This window comes from Engraulis encrasicolus, chromosome 15, assembly GCF_034702125.1.
Source record: "Engraulis encrasicolus isolate BLACKSEA-1 chromosome 15, IST_EnEncr_1.0, whole genome shotgun sequence".
Classification (NCBI taxonomy): Eukaryota; Metazoa; Chordata; class Actinopteri; order Clupeiformes; family Engraulidae; genus Engraulis; species Engraulis encrasicolus.
Window position 1 is genome coordinate 22,519,860 of NC_085871.1, and position 14,673 is coordinate 22,534,532.

The following is a 14,673-nucleotide window of genomic DNA, read 5'->3' on the forward strand; positions in this document are numbered from 1 at the left end:
TTACTTTAAGTACATTTCAAATATATTCACAAAAATCGCTTTAAGTACATTTTAAGTGTATTGACTCTAAATGTATTTTAAGTATACTACAAGTAGATTTTATTTTAAGCACATTTCAAATATATTTATTTTAAGTACACTTTAAATATATTTCAAAAGTATATGAAAAAAACATCAATGTAATATCTAATTACTCATTTCCATTGTACATTGTCTTGTTCACAATCATCAGCCATTCACATGAACCTTCCTTTCACCTTCACTTCAGACAACAATCACTGCCTCAACCAGGATTTGAACCCACAATTCACTGAACCACAGACCTGCACTCTAACCACTAGACCACAACTTCCTGTTCTACAACAGGCACAATTACGTTCTTGAAGTAATAGTCTTGAGTAGTACACTTTAAGTATACTTTTATATACTTAATAATAATACTTAGAAATCATTGGTGGTGGTATGCCTTTATCGAATTAAAGACACTTTTACATGTTTAATTTGTGCACCAAAAAGTACACTTAAAGTGCACTTAATACACTAATAACACAACTTAAGTACAGACTTCAGTATTGTGCTTAAAAGTTTAATAGGTAAGGCCTTACATGCCTTTTTAAGATCTGTTTGTGCTCTTCAATATGGTGTTTTTACCATGAAAATACATTAACAAAATGGAAGGTGGAAGGTTATTTAATGTTACAAAGCATAATGAATAAATAAGCCTAGGTTAAAATACACTAAAATGATGGTTTAAAAAAAGTACCCAGGTGAAAAAGTGTACTTAATATGAAGAGTTCAGATGCAAAACCCCCTAAGTGCCTTTTCAGAAAATAATCTTAATTCATTTTTATTTAATACAAAGCTATCAAAATTGCATGTTTTTTTTATTTTATTCATGTAATTTAGATATTTTTATGTATTATCAAGTACATAAATGTAAACCAAACTAAAAACAGGGTTCTCTAAAAATATAGAAGTGCAGGTCTTCAGAAATGGAGTTAGGGGGTTTTGCATCTGAACTCTTCATATACTTAATAAGTATGTATTTTTGTATTTAAAATATACCTCAAAAGTGTGTATTTAAAGAATGTTATTCTGGGACAACTTATAGTATACTTAAATACACTTGAAGTATGATTAAGTAGAGCTTTAACACATTTTAAGATGACTTTTTGGTACTAAAATCAATCTTTGCAGTGTGTACTTAGTGTACTTAATATACTAAAATCATACTTAACTGTAAGTACATTTTAAACATACTTACTAATTCACTTTATAAGATGTTTAATGTGTACTTTAACATGTGGTTAAGTGTAACTATTTGAAGTATGCTACAAATCTATTTCAAGGTCATAAGAAAGCACTTTATAGCATGCTGCAGAAGTACATACTTAAGTTGTGTTATTTTGGGACAACTTATAGTATACTTAAATACACTTGAAATATAATTACGTAGAGCTTTAACACACTTTAAGTTGACTTTTTGGTACTAAAATCAAACTTTGTATAAGTGTACTTAATATACTAAAATCATACTTAACTTTAAGTACGTTTCAAATATTCTTTCTAATACCAAACTTTAGCACATTACTTTTAAAATACAAATACACTTAAAATATGCTACACTAATAGTATGTTTTCAAATACAATACATTTAAATACAATATACTAATAGTGTATTTTATAATACTACACTTTAGCACATTACTTTTAAAATACAAATGTACTTAAAATAGACTTAAAATTGAATATACTAATAGTATATTTAACAGTACCACACTTAAGCACATTACTTTAAAAATACAAATGTACTTACCATACATTTAAATACAATACACTAATAGTGTATTTTATAATACTACACTTAAGTACATAACTTTTAAAATACAAAGATACTTAAAATACACTTAAAATATAATACACTAATAGTATACTTTATAATGCTACACTTTAGCACATTACTTTTAAAATACAAATGTACTTAAAATACATTTAAATAGAATATACTAATAATATATATTTAACAATACCACACTTTAGCACATTACTTTAAAAATACAAATATATTTACAATTCATTTAAATACAATACACTAATAGTGTATTTCATAATACTACACGTTAACACATTACTTTTAAAATACAAATGTACTTAAAATAGACTTAACATTGAATATACTACTAGTATAATTAACAATACCACACTTAAGCACATTACTTTAAAAATACAAATGTACTTACAATACATTTAAATACAATACACTAATAGTGTATTTTATAATACTACACTTAAGTACATAACTTTTAAAATACAAAGATACTGAAAATACACTTAAAATATAATACACTAATAGTATACTTTATAATGCTACACTTTAGCCCATTACTTTTAAAATACAAATGTACTTAAAATACATTTAAATACAATACACTAATAGTGTATTTCATAATACTACACTTAAGTACATGACTTTTAAAATACAAAGATACTTAAAATACACTTAAAATATAATACACTAACAGTATACTGTATAATGCTACACTTTAGCACATTACTTTCAAAATACAAATGTACTTAAAATAGACTTAAAATACAATATACTAATAGTATATTTGACAATACTACACTTTAGCACATTACTTTTAAAATACAAATGTACTTACAATACATTTAAATACAATACACTAATAGTGTATTTTATAATACTACACTTAAGTATATAACTTTTAAAATACAAAGATACTTAAAATACACTTAAAGTATAATACACTAATAGTATACTTTATAATGCTACACTTTAGCACATTACTTTTAAAATACAAATATACTTGAAATACACTTCAAATATAATACACTAATAGTATATTTTACAATAATACACTTATCACATTACTTTTAAAATACAAATATACTTAAAATACATTTAAAATACAATACACTAACAGTATATTTTATAAAACTATATTTAAGTACATAACTTTAATAATACAAATGATTTTAAAATATATTTAAAATACACTAAACTATAAGTATATTTTTAAATACCATACATAACTACTGTACTTGATAAATAGAGTGTACTTAAAATATACTTTCAGAAAATTAAATATATTTAAAGTACACTTAAGTACACATTTTTTTGACCTGGGAGTACTGTATGGCCTTAATCATCCCAGTGGGGAAAACACAAGACCAAAAAGTTGAATAATACTATATAAGGGAGATATACTGTAGGCTACTGTATGTCATCATAACCAATTTCTCAAACAGCTTCGCATTCCAACGTTGGCGATGAGGCATGCGAATGAGAACATGGGTTTATGAGGCCTGCGAATGAGAACATCTCTCAACTGGTCACCCATCAATCTTAACTTAATTTGTCTGAAGTAACATGTCAGTGCCATAAGAATAGCAATCATTTCTGTGACAAAGTAGAGATACAAGTGCTTTTTAAAAGTGCACTATAGGATGGTGGCCAGAGTAGGTATTGCAACTATACTGCTCATTGAAACTGCGCGCCCTATAGCATGGTGGCCAGAGTGGGTATTGCAACTGTTGGCTCTATGAGTGCATTCCAATATGCAACCTTGCTTCCTCCACTTGTGCTTGTGGCCTCGCCCCGCCTCCTGGCCCATCCTCCGTGGAGAAAACAATTCGGTTTCCCAGCTGTCAGCCTAGCCACAACAACTTTTAGGGGACTGTTTTTCATTTACCATCCCAATTGCAAATGAGACAAAGACTTTACAATTGAGCTTTTATGAGATATTTAAATATAAATCAGTGATGTCATCATGACACATTACTTCCTAGTACGAGGCCACAAGTGGAGGAAGCAAGGTTACATATTGGAACGGTCTTTATACAGCTAGTTTTAAAACAGTATGCACAGGTAATATCTCAATTCTACACAAAAGGCCCTCAGTGGCAAACTGAAAGAAAGTTTGAATGACATGAGGAAAACATTAACACCTCATTGAGGAATTAATTAAATGATTAGTCAATCACCTTGAAACAAACTGAACTTCCTGTTCAGTCAAGGCTTAAGAAATCCAAGCATGTGCCTCCAATTCAGCTAGGGGCATTCATATACTTTTTAACGTACAGCACCATCCTGTGTCCATCAGTGTTAATTTTGTCAGCTTTTTTTTATTTAGTCGTAGTCTTAGTCACAATGACGAAAATCAATTTTAGTCTTAGTCATATTTTAGTCATTGCCTTCCCAATTTAGTCTTAGTCTTTGTCTAAATGACGAAAATCAATTTTAGTCTTAGTCAATTTTTAGTCATTTTAGTCAACACTGTACATAATAGAACTTCTCCACACACTGCTTCACTTTTTAACATATATCATTGACTGTACAGAATAAACCTTCTCCGCACACTGCTTCTCTTTTTAGATGCGTCCCAGCATCTCTATAAGAGGGTCTGTCTGTCCGTCCGTCCGTCCGTCCGTCTGAAACGCATTCGTCTGAAACGCATTCCTTCAATTGTTCCTTAGCCTACTGTGGCCACAAGGCGGCAGAGTTGCCATTTTGGACCGGAGCGAATGCGTGCAAGCCAATTGTTCCTTACTGTGGCCACAAGGCGGCAGAGTTGCCATTTTGGACCTGAGCGAATGCGTGCAAGCCAGAACATATTATAACAGGCAAGACGGCTGATGGCATTGTGAGACAACTGAGGGGGGCATTCAATTTTCGCCATTGTTTTGCGTTTGGACAATGGGAGGCAACTTTATTTTGGTTCGTCAGAAACTCGCGGAAATGAACGATTTAGAAGTCGGCAGGCAGTTTTTGACACAGATGTTTGTGCTCGGATAGAGAGGCGTTTGCATTGCATAACGCTCCACGGCATGGAACCGTAGTTAGTTGACAGGCGACCCGCAGCGCATACAGCTCTTCCTCTAAACGTTGACCTGTAACATTTGGTTATAGCTTTTCTCCTTTCAAAACATTTACATTTTCCTTTGTGCGTGGATAGAGGGGCGTTTGCATTGCATAACGCGACCCGCAGCGCAGCTCTTCCTCTACACGTGGACCTGTAACATACATTTGGTTAGCTTGTTTTTTCTTTCATAACATTCACATTTTCCGAGGATAGAGAGGCGTTTGCATTGCATAACGCTCCACGGCATGGAACCATAGTTAGTTGACAGGCGAGCCGCAGCGCATACAGCTCTTCCTCTAAACGTTGACCTGTAACATTTGGTTTAGTTATAGCTTTTCTCCTTTCAAAACATTTACATTTTCCTTTGTGCGTGAATAGAGGGGCGTTTGCATTGCATAACGCGCCCCGCAGCGCAGCTCTTCCTCTAAACGTGGACCTGTAACATACATTTGGTAAGCTTTTTTTTTCTTTCATAACATTCACATTTTCCTCCGCTTTTCTCCAGTCCACAAACTCGGGTTCAGAGGTCTGTGTGTAGCCTACGAGCCTCCCTTTTAATATTCCCAGCGAGTTTACTTCTGCCTTTTCAGTAGTCAGTTTGCGCTGCGCACTGGAGCATGGTGCTCGAACTACAAGTAGACATCTGGGCCATTTGACATACGGTGTGTTAGCCTACTCGTAACTAGAGGTGCTTAACTCGAATCTTTGAGGCGTCCGGGTTGATTGGATCATTCCAAGGAGAGTATCCGGATTAGACGGATCACTCGGATCACACGGATCACTTATTTAAAATAGGCCTAAATAAAAATAAATAATAATAATGGTTTTTTTAAATGTTTCTGCCGTTAAATAGCTATGCCTTTGTTGTTCCATTTATCAATTCATGTTGATAAATCAAAGAGTAAGACAGTTTGATCAACAAAACTCACTTTATGAATGTCACAGTTCCTAAACTCATGCTGCGATCCGACCCACCTCTCCTCACTAAACATGCAACCACAACTCGAACAGCCTTTGGCAGCAGTGAAACGGCATGTTCCTGATTTTGCAATAAATAGCCTAATGTGTGTGTTTGTATTTAAGAAGACTAAAAGTCAAATATTTGGGAGCAGAAGTCTAGTTGAGCAGGGATAGTCAGGAGGCGAGCAGCAGATGACCACTCGCTTCCGCTGCCGAGTTGCCTTGCGACTCGCACACTCGTGGCAAAAACGAAACTTAAGCGTTGATCCGATCCATAGGGGATTCGCTGCTACCAACAACTCAGTCAGGATTCGTCTCACCGAGTCGCCGAGGGCGCCGCTGCTGAGTGACTCGGACGAGGGGAGTGACAGCAGTGGCTTTAAAGACTGTAGCCTACGCTGTAAAACGCAGTGAGTGATAGTCACGTCTGTAGACTATAATTTCCCTAAGAGTAGCCTACAGAGTGAGATGTTAAAGCGTTGGCAGAGCACTGTTAACATTTAGAAATGTAGAGCTCAACAGAGTCAGAAGCACACACATAGGGAGCGGGGATCCGCGACTCAATTGGCCACAACAGGCTGGACGGATCAAACAGGCTCGATGAATGACGAGGCGGGAGTTGGTTCAATTTTACTCAGTGAGTGTTCGTGACTGAACAGCATACTAGGGAGATTAGAGAATGGCTGTTGTAGTCAACTAAAGAGGATATATTCCGGTTTCACAATTTCTCGCGCTGTAACTGCCATTTTGTTGACATATTAATGAAATGCCGTCTGACCCGCCTTTGGCGGATCAATGCACGACAGCCATCCGGTCTGTTCGGATGAGGTCTTTACCCGGCTCTCCAACCGGATCCTCCGGGTTTTGTATCATCTCTACTCGTAACCTACAGGGAGGTTCTTTCGTTGGCGGGCTCGTACCCCACAGGTGCTTTTCGCTGCGCTCAGAGAGAGCACAGGACATAACGCGTCTTTCGTAATTGCTTTGTAGTCGTTTGAATTTGGTAAACTCTGGCACGGGAGCTCACTGCTTTGTGCCTTGACGGTGAAGCTGGTTTTGAAAAATAAGCGCATAATTCACCTAAAGGGTGAACCCATAAGCACATCATTCACCCAAACGATTTTATTTATTTATTATTTGTCGATGTTTAGATTCTTTCCCACATGCACATGATGCTGAAATGGCGTGACACTAAAGGTTGATACCAATAAATGTCTGGTCATTTGTAATGTAGCCTACTTCATCTATGTGAAATTTGCAATCATATGGTTCTTTATCAAATCCAAGAATGATAAGCTTATTATAGCCTAAACTGCAAAAAATAAAGCCATGTCTTGCCATTTTGCTGCCTGCCACATTATTTGGAGTGTCCATGATGACCAATAAACAAAAAGTACATCCTCAGGGGGGCGTTGACAGGTTAGGAGGAGGCCAGGGGGGTGTTTGGGGGGGAAAAATTGCATTGTTGGAACTGGCATAGAGGGACGCATCTGTTGTCCGCCTGTCGGCCTTGTTAACAAATATCACACTGTGCAGAATGAAACTTTTTCACACACTGGTTCTCTTTTTCTCTATTTCATTTAACACCAGTGTTAATTTAGTAATTTAAAAAAAAATAGTCTTAGTCTTAGTCACAATGACAGAAATCAATTTTAGTCTTAGTCATATTTTAGTTGTTGCCTTCCCAATTTAGTCTTAGTCTTAGTCTAAATGACGAAAATCAAAAAAGGGCTTTGACGAAATATTTTAGTCATAGTCATGGTTGACGAAATTAACACTGGTGTTCATATTGTGTAATAACATTCTTTAGAACAAAGTATTTGTATTTGTAGTTTTGTGAAATACACAAAATACTGGAGGAAAGTATTTTGATACAAAATACAAATACATGTAATTCACTTATATGAAATAAAAATACAAAATAGTATTTTGTATTTCAAAATGTATTTCAAATAGATGTAATAGCAATACTGCCCATCCCTGATTATAATATTATGTATGTATGTCTGTTTTGTTTGTTCTTTCACATCTTCAAATTGTTAGCACAAAGTTTGCCTGTTCTGTTCTTACTGGGTAGACTGAGTACAGTTGAGTACAGGGTACAGTTGAGACAAACCAAATATCTCTCGGTAACAACGTAACTCTGATCTAATTTTTGCTGTGGACATGCGCATCAATATCCTCTTAGATCATGGGGAATTTGAAACCAGCACAGAACGCAGATCCAAAGATATTGGGAAAATATTGTTTTCGACAGGTCAGATTTACTTCACCAGGGTCCTTCAAGTAAGGGTTAACGTTCGGCGAGAAGGTCGCTACCGTGGAATAGCAGCACGACAGAGAGAATTAGACCCCGACGCGGAGCGAAGGGGTCTTGTTCTCTCTGAAGTGCTGCTATTCCACAAAGCAACCGACTCGCCGAAAGTTAACCCGCTTATTATATGGATATACTTAAATGATTCACACATGGCGGGGACATTTCTTTAGGCCTATTTAATGTTAAGTCTATAGTTTTTAATGTCAAAAGACTGTTGCTGCGCAGCGGCGTGGAACAGGGGGGGAAAACCCCGACTCATTCTCAGGGCCCAGCCCACCGGGGGGGCCCTATGGAAAATGTTCTTCTTGTTTTGCTTTTTTAAACATTATTTTTACAATAATGTCAATACATGTTGGTAATTTATGTAATTCTAATGTTCTCTGGAAATACATCTGTTAAATTGGATATCCTAGCCTGCAAATAGGCTACAATATATATCAAACACCCCCATAATCAGTACGCATTGGTTTAGTCCGCCCTCTCGCGGACTTTTGATTGCACAATATGCGTAATCAACACTCACTCACTTCATTATAGGCATTAAACGCAGCAGCCGGTTAGCAATGAAAGATGTCTAAAACACCAGGCTTTCACAAAAAGAATAGAAAGGCAAGAGAGACAGGGGAAACCAGATGAAGCAACTGCTGCTGATTTCTTGCAAGAAAGGTGAGCCCAAATGTCAAAATTACCGCCTACAGTAGGCTAACTGGTTATCTCATTCCCATTCCGTGTGGCCTACTGTGATAGCCGGAGTCAGATTAAAAATATATATATCATTTTTTGGCTATAATTGTGATAGTCTATTGAACCCATATTTGTCTTTGATATATTCATAACAAGTCACAAGACCAACATAGGGTCGATGTTGGTTCAAATATCCAAATAGCAAAGCTAATTTGTAAAATGAATCAAGAAAATGTCACAAACGTGAAGATGCCCCCTGTCACAGCAGATGCAAATTGTGCGAACTTGAGAGAAGGTGAGCCTTTTAGCTAGCCTAATATCCTAATGTTGAGGAAAAGCAGTTTCTCAATCGGGTGCATCACATTTGCAGATTGATTATGTCCTCGTAACTATTAATCAACGTGATCATGTTCATCAGTTGCCAATGTCAAGGTGGCGGTGCGAGCTGTCAGTCCTGAACCGTCATTCTGCTTTCATTTTGCGGTCTCAACACTCTCAATAGGAAATCTCTGGTTACTTTCCCTGGCCAGCTGACAACGTCCGTTGAATTAATGACGAGATTTTGACGGGGCACCAGTCTGCGTTTTGAATGCTGCTGACGCCATTCTAATCTGCGCAAAGCGCAAGACAAAAGATAGGCAGAGTAGCCTACCTACCTCCGTGCTGAGCAGGTAGCCTATCTGCATCGAGTGCTCATGACAATTACCCTATTTAAGGTAGGCTACTGTGAAATAGTTACTGGCCAATTTAAATCTGAAACTATAGCCTATGCAGTAGCCTAATAAATAATGATTTCTATGTGACTAGGTTCGGGGTGCCCTGACTTTAAAAGGTTGAGAATAACGGCATCAAATCCAAACAGCGATACTTTTGTTCCAGCCTATTTTAAGCGACATTCCATAGTACGCTTCTGCCAGTAAATCACAGCTGATTCTCTATTCCTTGCTTTCCCAAAAAACAACTAACGGACAAATGACGTGCGGGTGCGTGCAGCGGGCCAGTGCAAGTGAATGAATGTGTGCGCGAGCGCGTGTGTTTCTGTTCAGGGATGCATATTGAAGAAAGTTCAGTTCTATCAATGTCTCATGTCTCCTTAGTGCACGAAATATTAGGCTAAATGCATTGTGAAGAGAGATTTACCAGTCTCTCTCCTCCCCCTCACACCATAGTGATGAAGTGATTAAAAGTCATCTCTATGAATATGATAGCAGACTTTTCACAACTGGTGATGTGAAAAATAAGGACATCATGTCTGTTCTATGATGGGCTATCATATGATTGAAAATGAGGATGATTCAAGTGAAGGGGAGGAAAGCATAGGCCTAGAGGGGTTTTCTGAGGAAGGCAAGGAGGATGACAATATCAGTCGCGCGGGGGGNGGGGGGGGGGGGGGGGGGGGGGGGGGGGGGGGGGGGGTAGGGGGGGGGGGGGGGGGGGGGGGGGGGGGGGGGGGGGGGGGGGGGGGGGGGGGTTGTGAGTAGGGGGGCCCATGAAAGTTGTTCCTAGGGCCCCAAATTTGGTGCTACGCCCCTGGCTGCGCAAAACAAAACAGTGCCGTTGTGGAACACCGCTAGGCAACAGCTAGGTAGCCAGGACAACAGGTGTTGTCTATCACAGCAGCTGATTAGAGTCTTGTTGAAAAGTCGCTTTAGCAGTGAAAAGTCTTGCTGCCATTGACAGCGGTCTGTTATAGACCAACCCGTCCGTTATCGAAAAATAACAGACGTGCGAACGTTGGGGAGCCCCGTTGAAATGAATGGAGCATTCGACCGATGACGTCACACCATATAATAACAATAAATATCTAATGACCAGTAGTTATCCTCTTGATATAAGTTACATGATTGCAAGCCATGATATGTGCTCTAAAAGCAGACATATTTCCTGACATCATAACAGTTAAAACCATTTTAAAATATTTATCAATGTGTGATCTGGCCAGAAGGGGACAGTTTAGACGCTAGCCTGAAATGCTAATTTCACTATGTAAAACCAATGTAAAGATGCTAACGGGTACAGTTGAGTACAGTATTTTGCTATCGGCCATACTATTAGCTCCCATGGCTATTACATCCCATTGATTAGAATGGTGTCTCAACTGTACTCTGCTATGTCTCAACTGTACCCCACCGTTTTTTAGCTAGGGTACAGTTTGGACAAAAGTGCACCTTTTTTGTTTGATTAATTACATAAACATTAAACATCCTAAAGATATAATTCCTTGATTAGGCTATATATTTGCCCACATCCTGAAAATATGTTCTGTCCAAAACAACTTTCTTTTTAGGACCTTTTAATAGTCTAATTTCTGCGTGGAAGGGGACAAAAATAAAAGTGTACCCAACTGTTGATGGTTTGAAACACGTTCCGGCGCGCTTGTGCCAGACTGCCATCACTACTAGGCCTACCGGTAGCATAGGAGCCCATCCTCAATTCCTTTGCGTGCACATGATTGGCCTGCCTAACTATTGAAACTTGAAAGGGTTGATCAACTTTGGCTAAATATTGTGTGACAATATTTGACAATATTGAAATATTCATTAGGTGCATGAAAATTTCTTACTTTTGAAGACCATCACTTTCAAGATGGTAATAAAACCATCAGAATCGATGCTTCTGCTTCAAACTCGGGCCTAATGTTCAGTTAGGTTTTATGTCACCAAACAAATCAAGCAAAGATGACTATCTAACACAAACGTCGTCACCAGACTAGAGCTCTAGACGCAGCATGCTGTATTAGGCTATGAGACAGACATTCTCAGGGTACGTTCCAATATCTGACCTTGCATCCTCCACTTGTGCTTGTGGCCTTGTACTAGTAAGTAATACGTCATGATGACATCAATGACAACAGCATTAGGCCTATATTTCAATATCTTGCAAAAGATCAATTGTAAAGTCATTTTCTCATTTGTAAACTGTAGGCCTATGGTGAATGAAGAATAGTCCCCCCAAAATTGTTGTGGCTAGGCTGGCAGCCGGGAAACCTAATCGTTTTCTCCACGGAGGCGGAGTGGCGGGGCATCGGCAAAACGTGAGGCCACAAGTACAAGTGGAGGACGCAAGTTCGCATATTGGAATGCACGCTCAGACAGCCCAAGCGCCATCGTGAGAATATGTTCAGCTCTTTTTCACGACACACAATTTACGGCATCATATCTAGGATGAGGTTTGGGCATAGGCCTACTGGTCTGAACAGTACGCTATTTGTGTTTAAAAAACATGCTGATGGAAAGTGTAGTGTATGTGGTGCTACTGAGACCATAGAGCATGCAGTAGAACGTTGTAGCAGGTTTGACCAGGAGAGGCAGCACCTCATCCTAGAACTGGAGTCAGAAAGCGTGCAGTTAGATATGAAAACAATACTGCAGAAAAACTCAAGTGAGAAATGCTTTAAGTACCTCTTTTCCTATCTAGAAGCCACAGGACTGATTAGAAGGATATAATCTCTTCTCTCTCTCTCTCTCTCTCTCTCTCTCTCTCTCTCTCTCTCTCTCTCTCTCTCTCTCTCTCTCTCTCTCTCTGTTTTTTTCTCCTTTAGCTGAGTTTAGCTTTCGTCCAGACTCACACTCCATTTCGGTAGGTGGCGGTAATGCTTCCAAAACGTTGTTTGCCAACCGCCAACAAAAACTAAGAAGAAGAAGAAGAAGAAGAACAAGAACACACAATTTACGGCTGACTGTCGCAACTATCAACACGTGTGGAAAGTGAAGGGAGTGGAGGGGTAAACAGCTGCTGAGAATATTCCATTAAGAAAGGTGAGCTCGCTGATAAAATATGAGGTTTTCCCACATGTAGAAAATAAATCATTCTTGTTATCGGTGGAGGTGAAAATGCAAGAGCTGTGGTAAACATTTTCATTTCTTACATTCAGAAGCCCCAAGCTTGGTTAGCAAGCTAGCATGGTTCATGCCAACAAATGGCTGTGGTATAAACTGTAGCACTGCCTCTTTGCTTAGGTTATGTCAACATTTCAACATACTAAACGAGTGAACCAATGGCATTCAAGTGGTAGCTACCAGTGAACGTGTAGACTTGCCTACTTTAATGAAACCGCTCGTGTTGAAGCCACGTATATCAGCAAAACTAACAAGATATCAATTCCTACAGTGTTCGTCGGCGCCCAGCAATGGCGAAGAGCTTACGGAGTAAGTGGAAGAGGAAAATGCGTGCTGAGAAGAGAAAGAAGAATGCACCAAAGGAACTGGCGAGGCTAAAATCCGCACTTGGCATCGAAGGAAAAGGCGAAATCGCGATGAAGGACATCTCAGAGATTGCTACCGTGGTACCAGCGGAGAAGCTGAAAGAGAGGGCTGAGGATGTGGACATGGAAGGGGGTGGAGGTGAGTCTTTCTTCTATTACGACGTTACAAATTTTGGTAGATGTCTTTGTCCAGAGTAAAACGACCTAAAAGGAAGACTAAACAGTAACAGAAGTGCAGGTAGGCCTACAACAAAGTAAACACTAGACGCAGCCAACAGAAGCTGGGGTAGCTGAAAGTTTGCATTCAAGAAGTGTTTCTTAATTAACTATAGGCCTAAGTTTCCCAAATCAGGAATACTTTGAGATGAAGGGCATTGTAAGCTTCTCAAACTGGATCAGTAAACATTAATCACTTTTATTGTATATAGCCTAGCCTAATTGATATGGCATGGCCTATGCAAATGTGCTACCACGTGTGTTGACTGTTGAGGAACTTATATTTGCATTTATTTATTTGTCTTCATCCCACTTCTAGATGATTTGTCACCTGTGCGTGCGTGCTATCCATGTACATGTTCATTAGTTTTTCTCAATCAATTTCAGATGACTGTGGCAAAATGGACATGGACGGCAAGCTCTGCAAGAAAACCCTGCTCAACGAACACGGACAGTACCCGACATGGATGAGTCAACGACAGATGAAGAAACAGAAGGCCAAACGGAACCCAAAGAAACCAGGAAAGGCCAAGAAGCAGAAGAAGATAGCTTGGTAAACTGCCAGTGTCATGCTCAAAAGCCACTGCTTGCCAGAAAACGAATGACTTCATGGACTGCCCCCCTGTAACTCTGGACTACAGAGGGTCAGCTGCATCATATTCACTGTACACCTGCCACCCTCCACTGTCACCCCAGAAAGTCAGGATTGCAAAGAGCAATGGGGGAGGCAGTCTATGAAGTCAGTTGTTTTCTGGCGGCAGTCGCTTTTGAGCATGACACCTGCACAATTTGCTGTAAGGACTGTGCCTTTGTGGAAAAGGCAAACTGTGATGTACACTCATCATGCCTTGTGTGTCCTTTGAATGCAGGACATGTATATATCTCAGATGTGTTGATGTTGAAAAATTGCTCTCAAGTGTATTGGTTATACATGGGTATTTTTTATTTTTTTGAGTGAGTTGTACACCACCTTGATGTGTACACAACAGCCACATGTATGTCGGGTTTCCATGCTGTTGTCTTCTTGCTGACTTAATGTAGCTGCACGCTGTCTTATCACAAGCCTGGGAAACGGCATTCTGCCCTTCAAAATACTATGGTAATATCAAAGTTGACATTCTACAGGTATAAAAAGTTCATACAATGTGTGTAGTTGGGATGGCAACCGTGTGATGCTTATGCACAATACGATTTCCTTTTTCCCTGAGTTGACCTTTAATTTTATGGCGAAACACAATGAACAGGGAGTGTTGTTAACTATTGCTGATATATATATTAAAAAAATCTTACACATTGAATTAAATTGTCATCTCCAGTGCTTTCATACTCACTGACCACATTATAGACCAAAACGCTCTGCTGTCTATATTAAAAATATACAGTCATTCTTATTAAAGTGCTCTGAATAA

The 14,673-nt window shown here is 38.7% G+C and overlaps 1 protein-coding gene across 1 annotated transcript; it reads left to right on the forward strand.

Annotated features, from left to right (window-relative positions):
• The first annotated feature begins 12,958 nt into the window (after window positions 1-12,958).
• llph (LLP homolog, long-term synaptic facilitation factor) lies at window positions 12,959-13,847 on the forward strand. Its single transcript, XM_063217944.1, has 2 exons — window positions 12,959-13,187; window positions 13,652-13,847. The coding sequence occupies exons 1-2, from the start codon at window positions 12,974-12,976 to the stop codon at window positions 13,819-13,821; spliced, it is 384 nt and encodes a 127-aa protein (XP_063074014.1). The 5' UTR covers window positions 12,959-12,973; the 3' UTR covers window positions 13,822-13,847.
• Window positions 13,848-14,673: the final 826 nt, after the last annotated feature.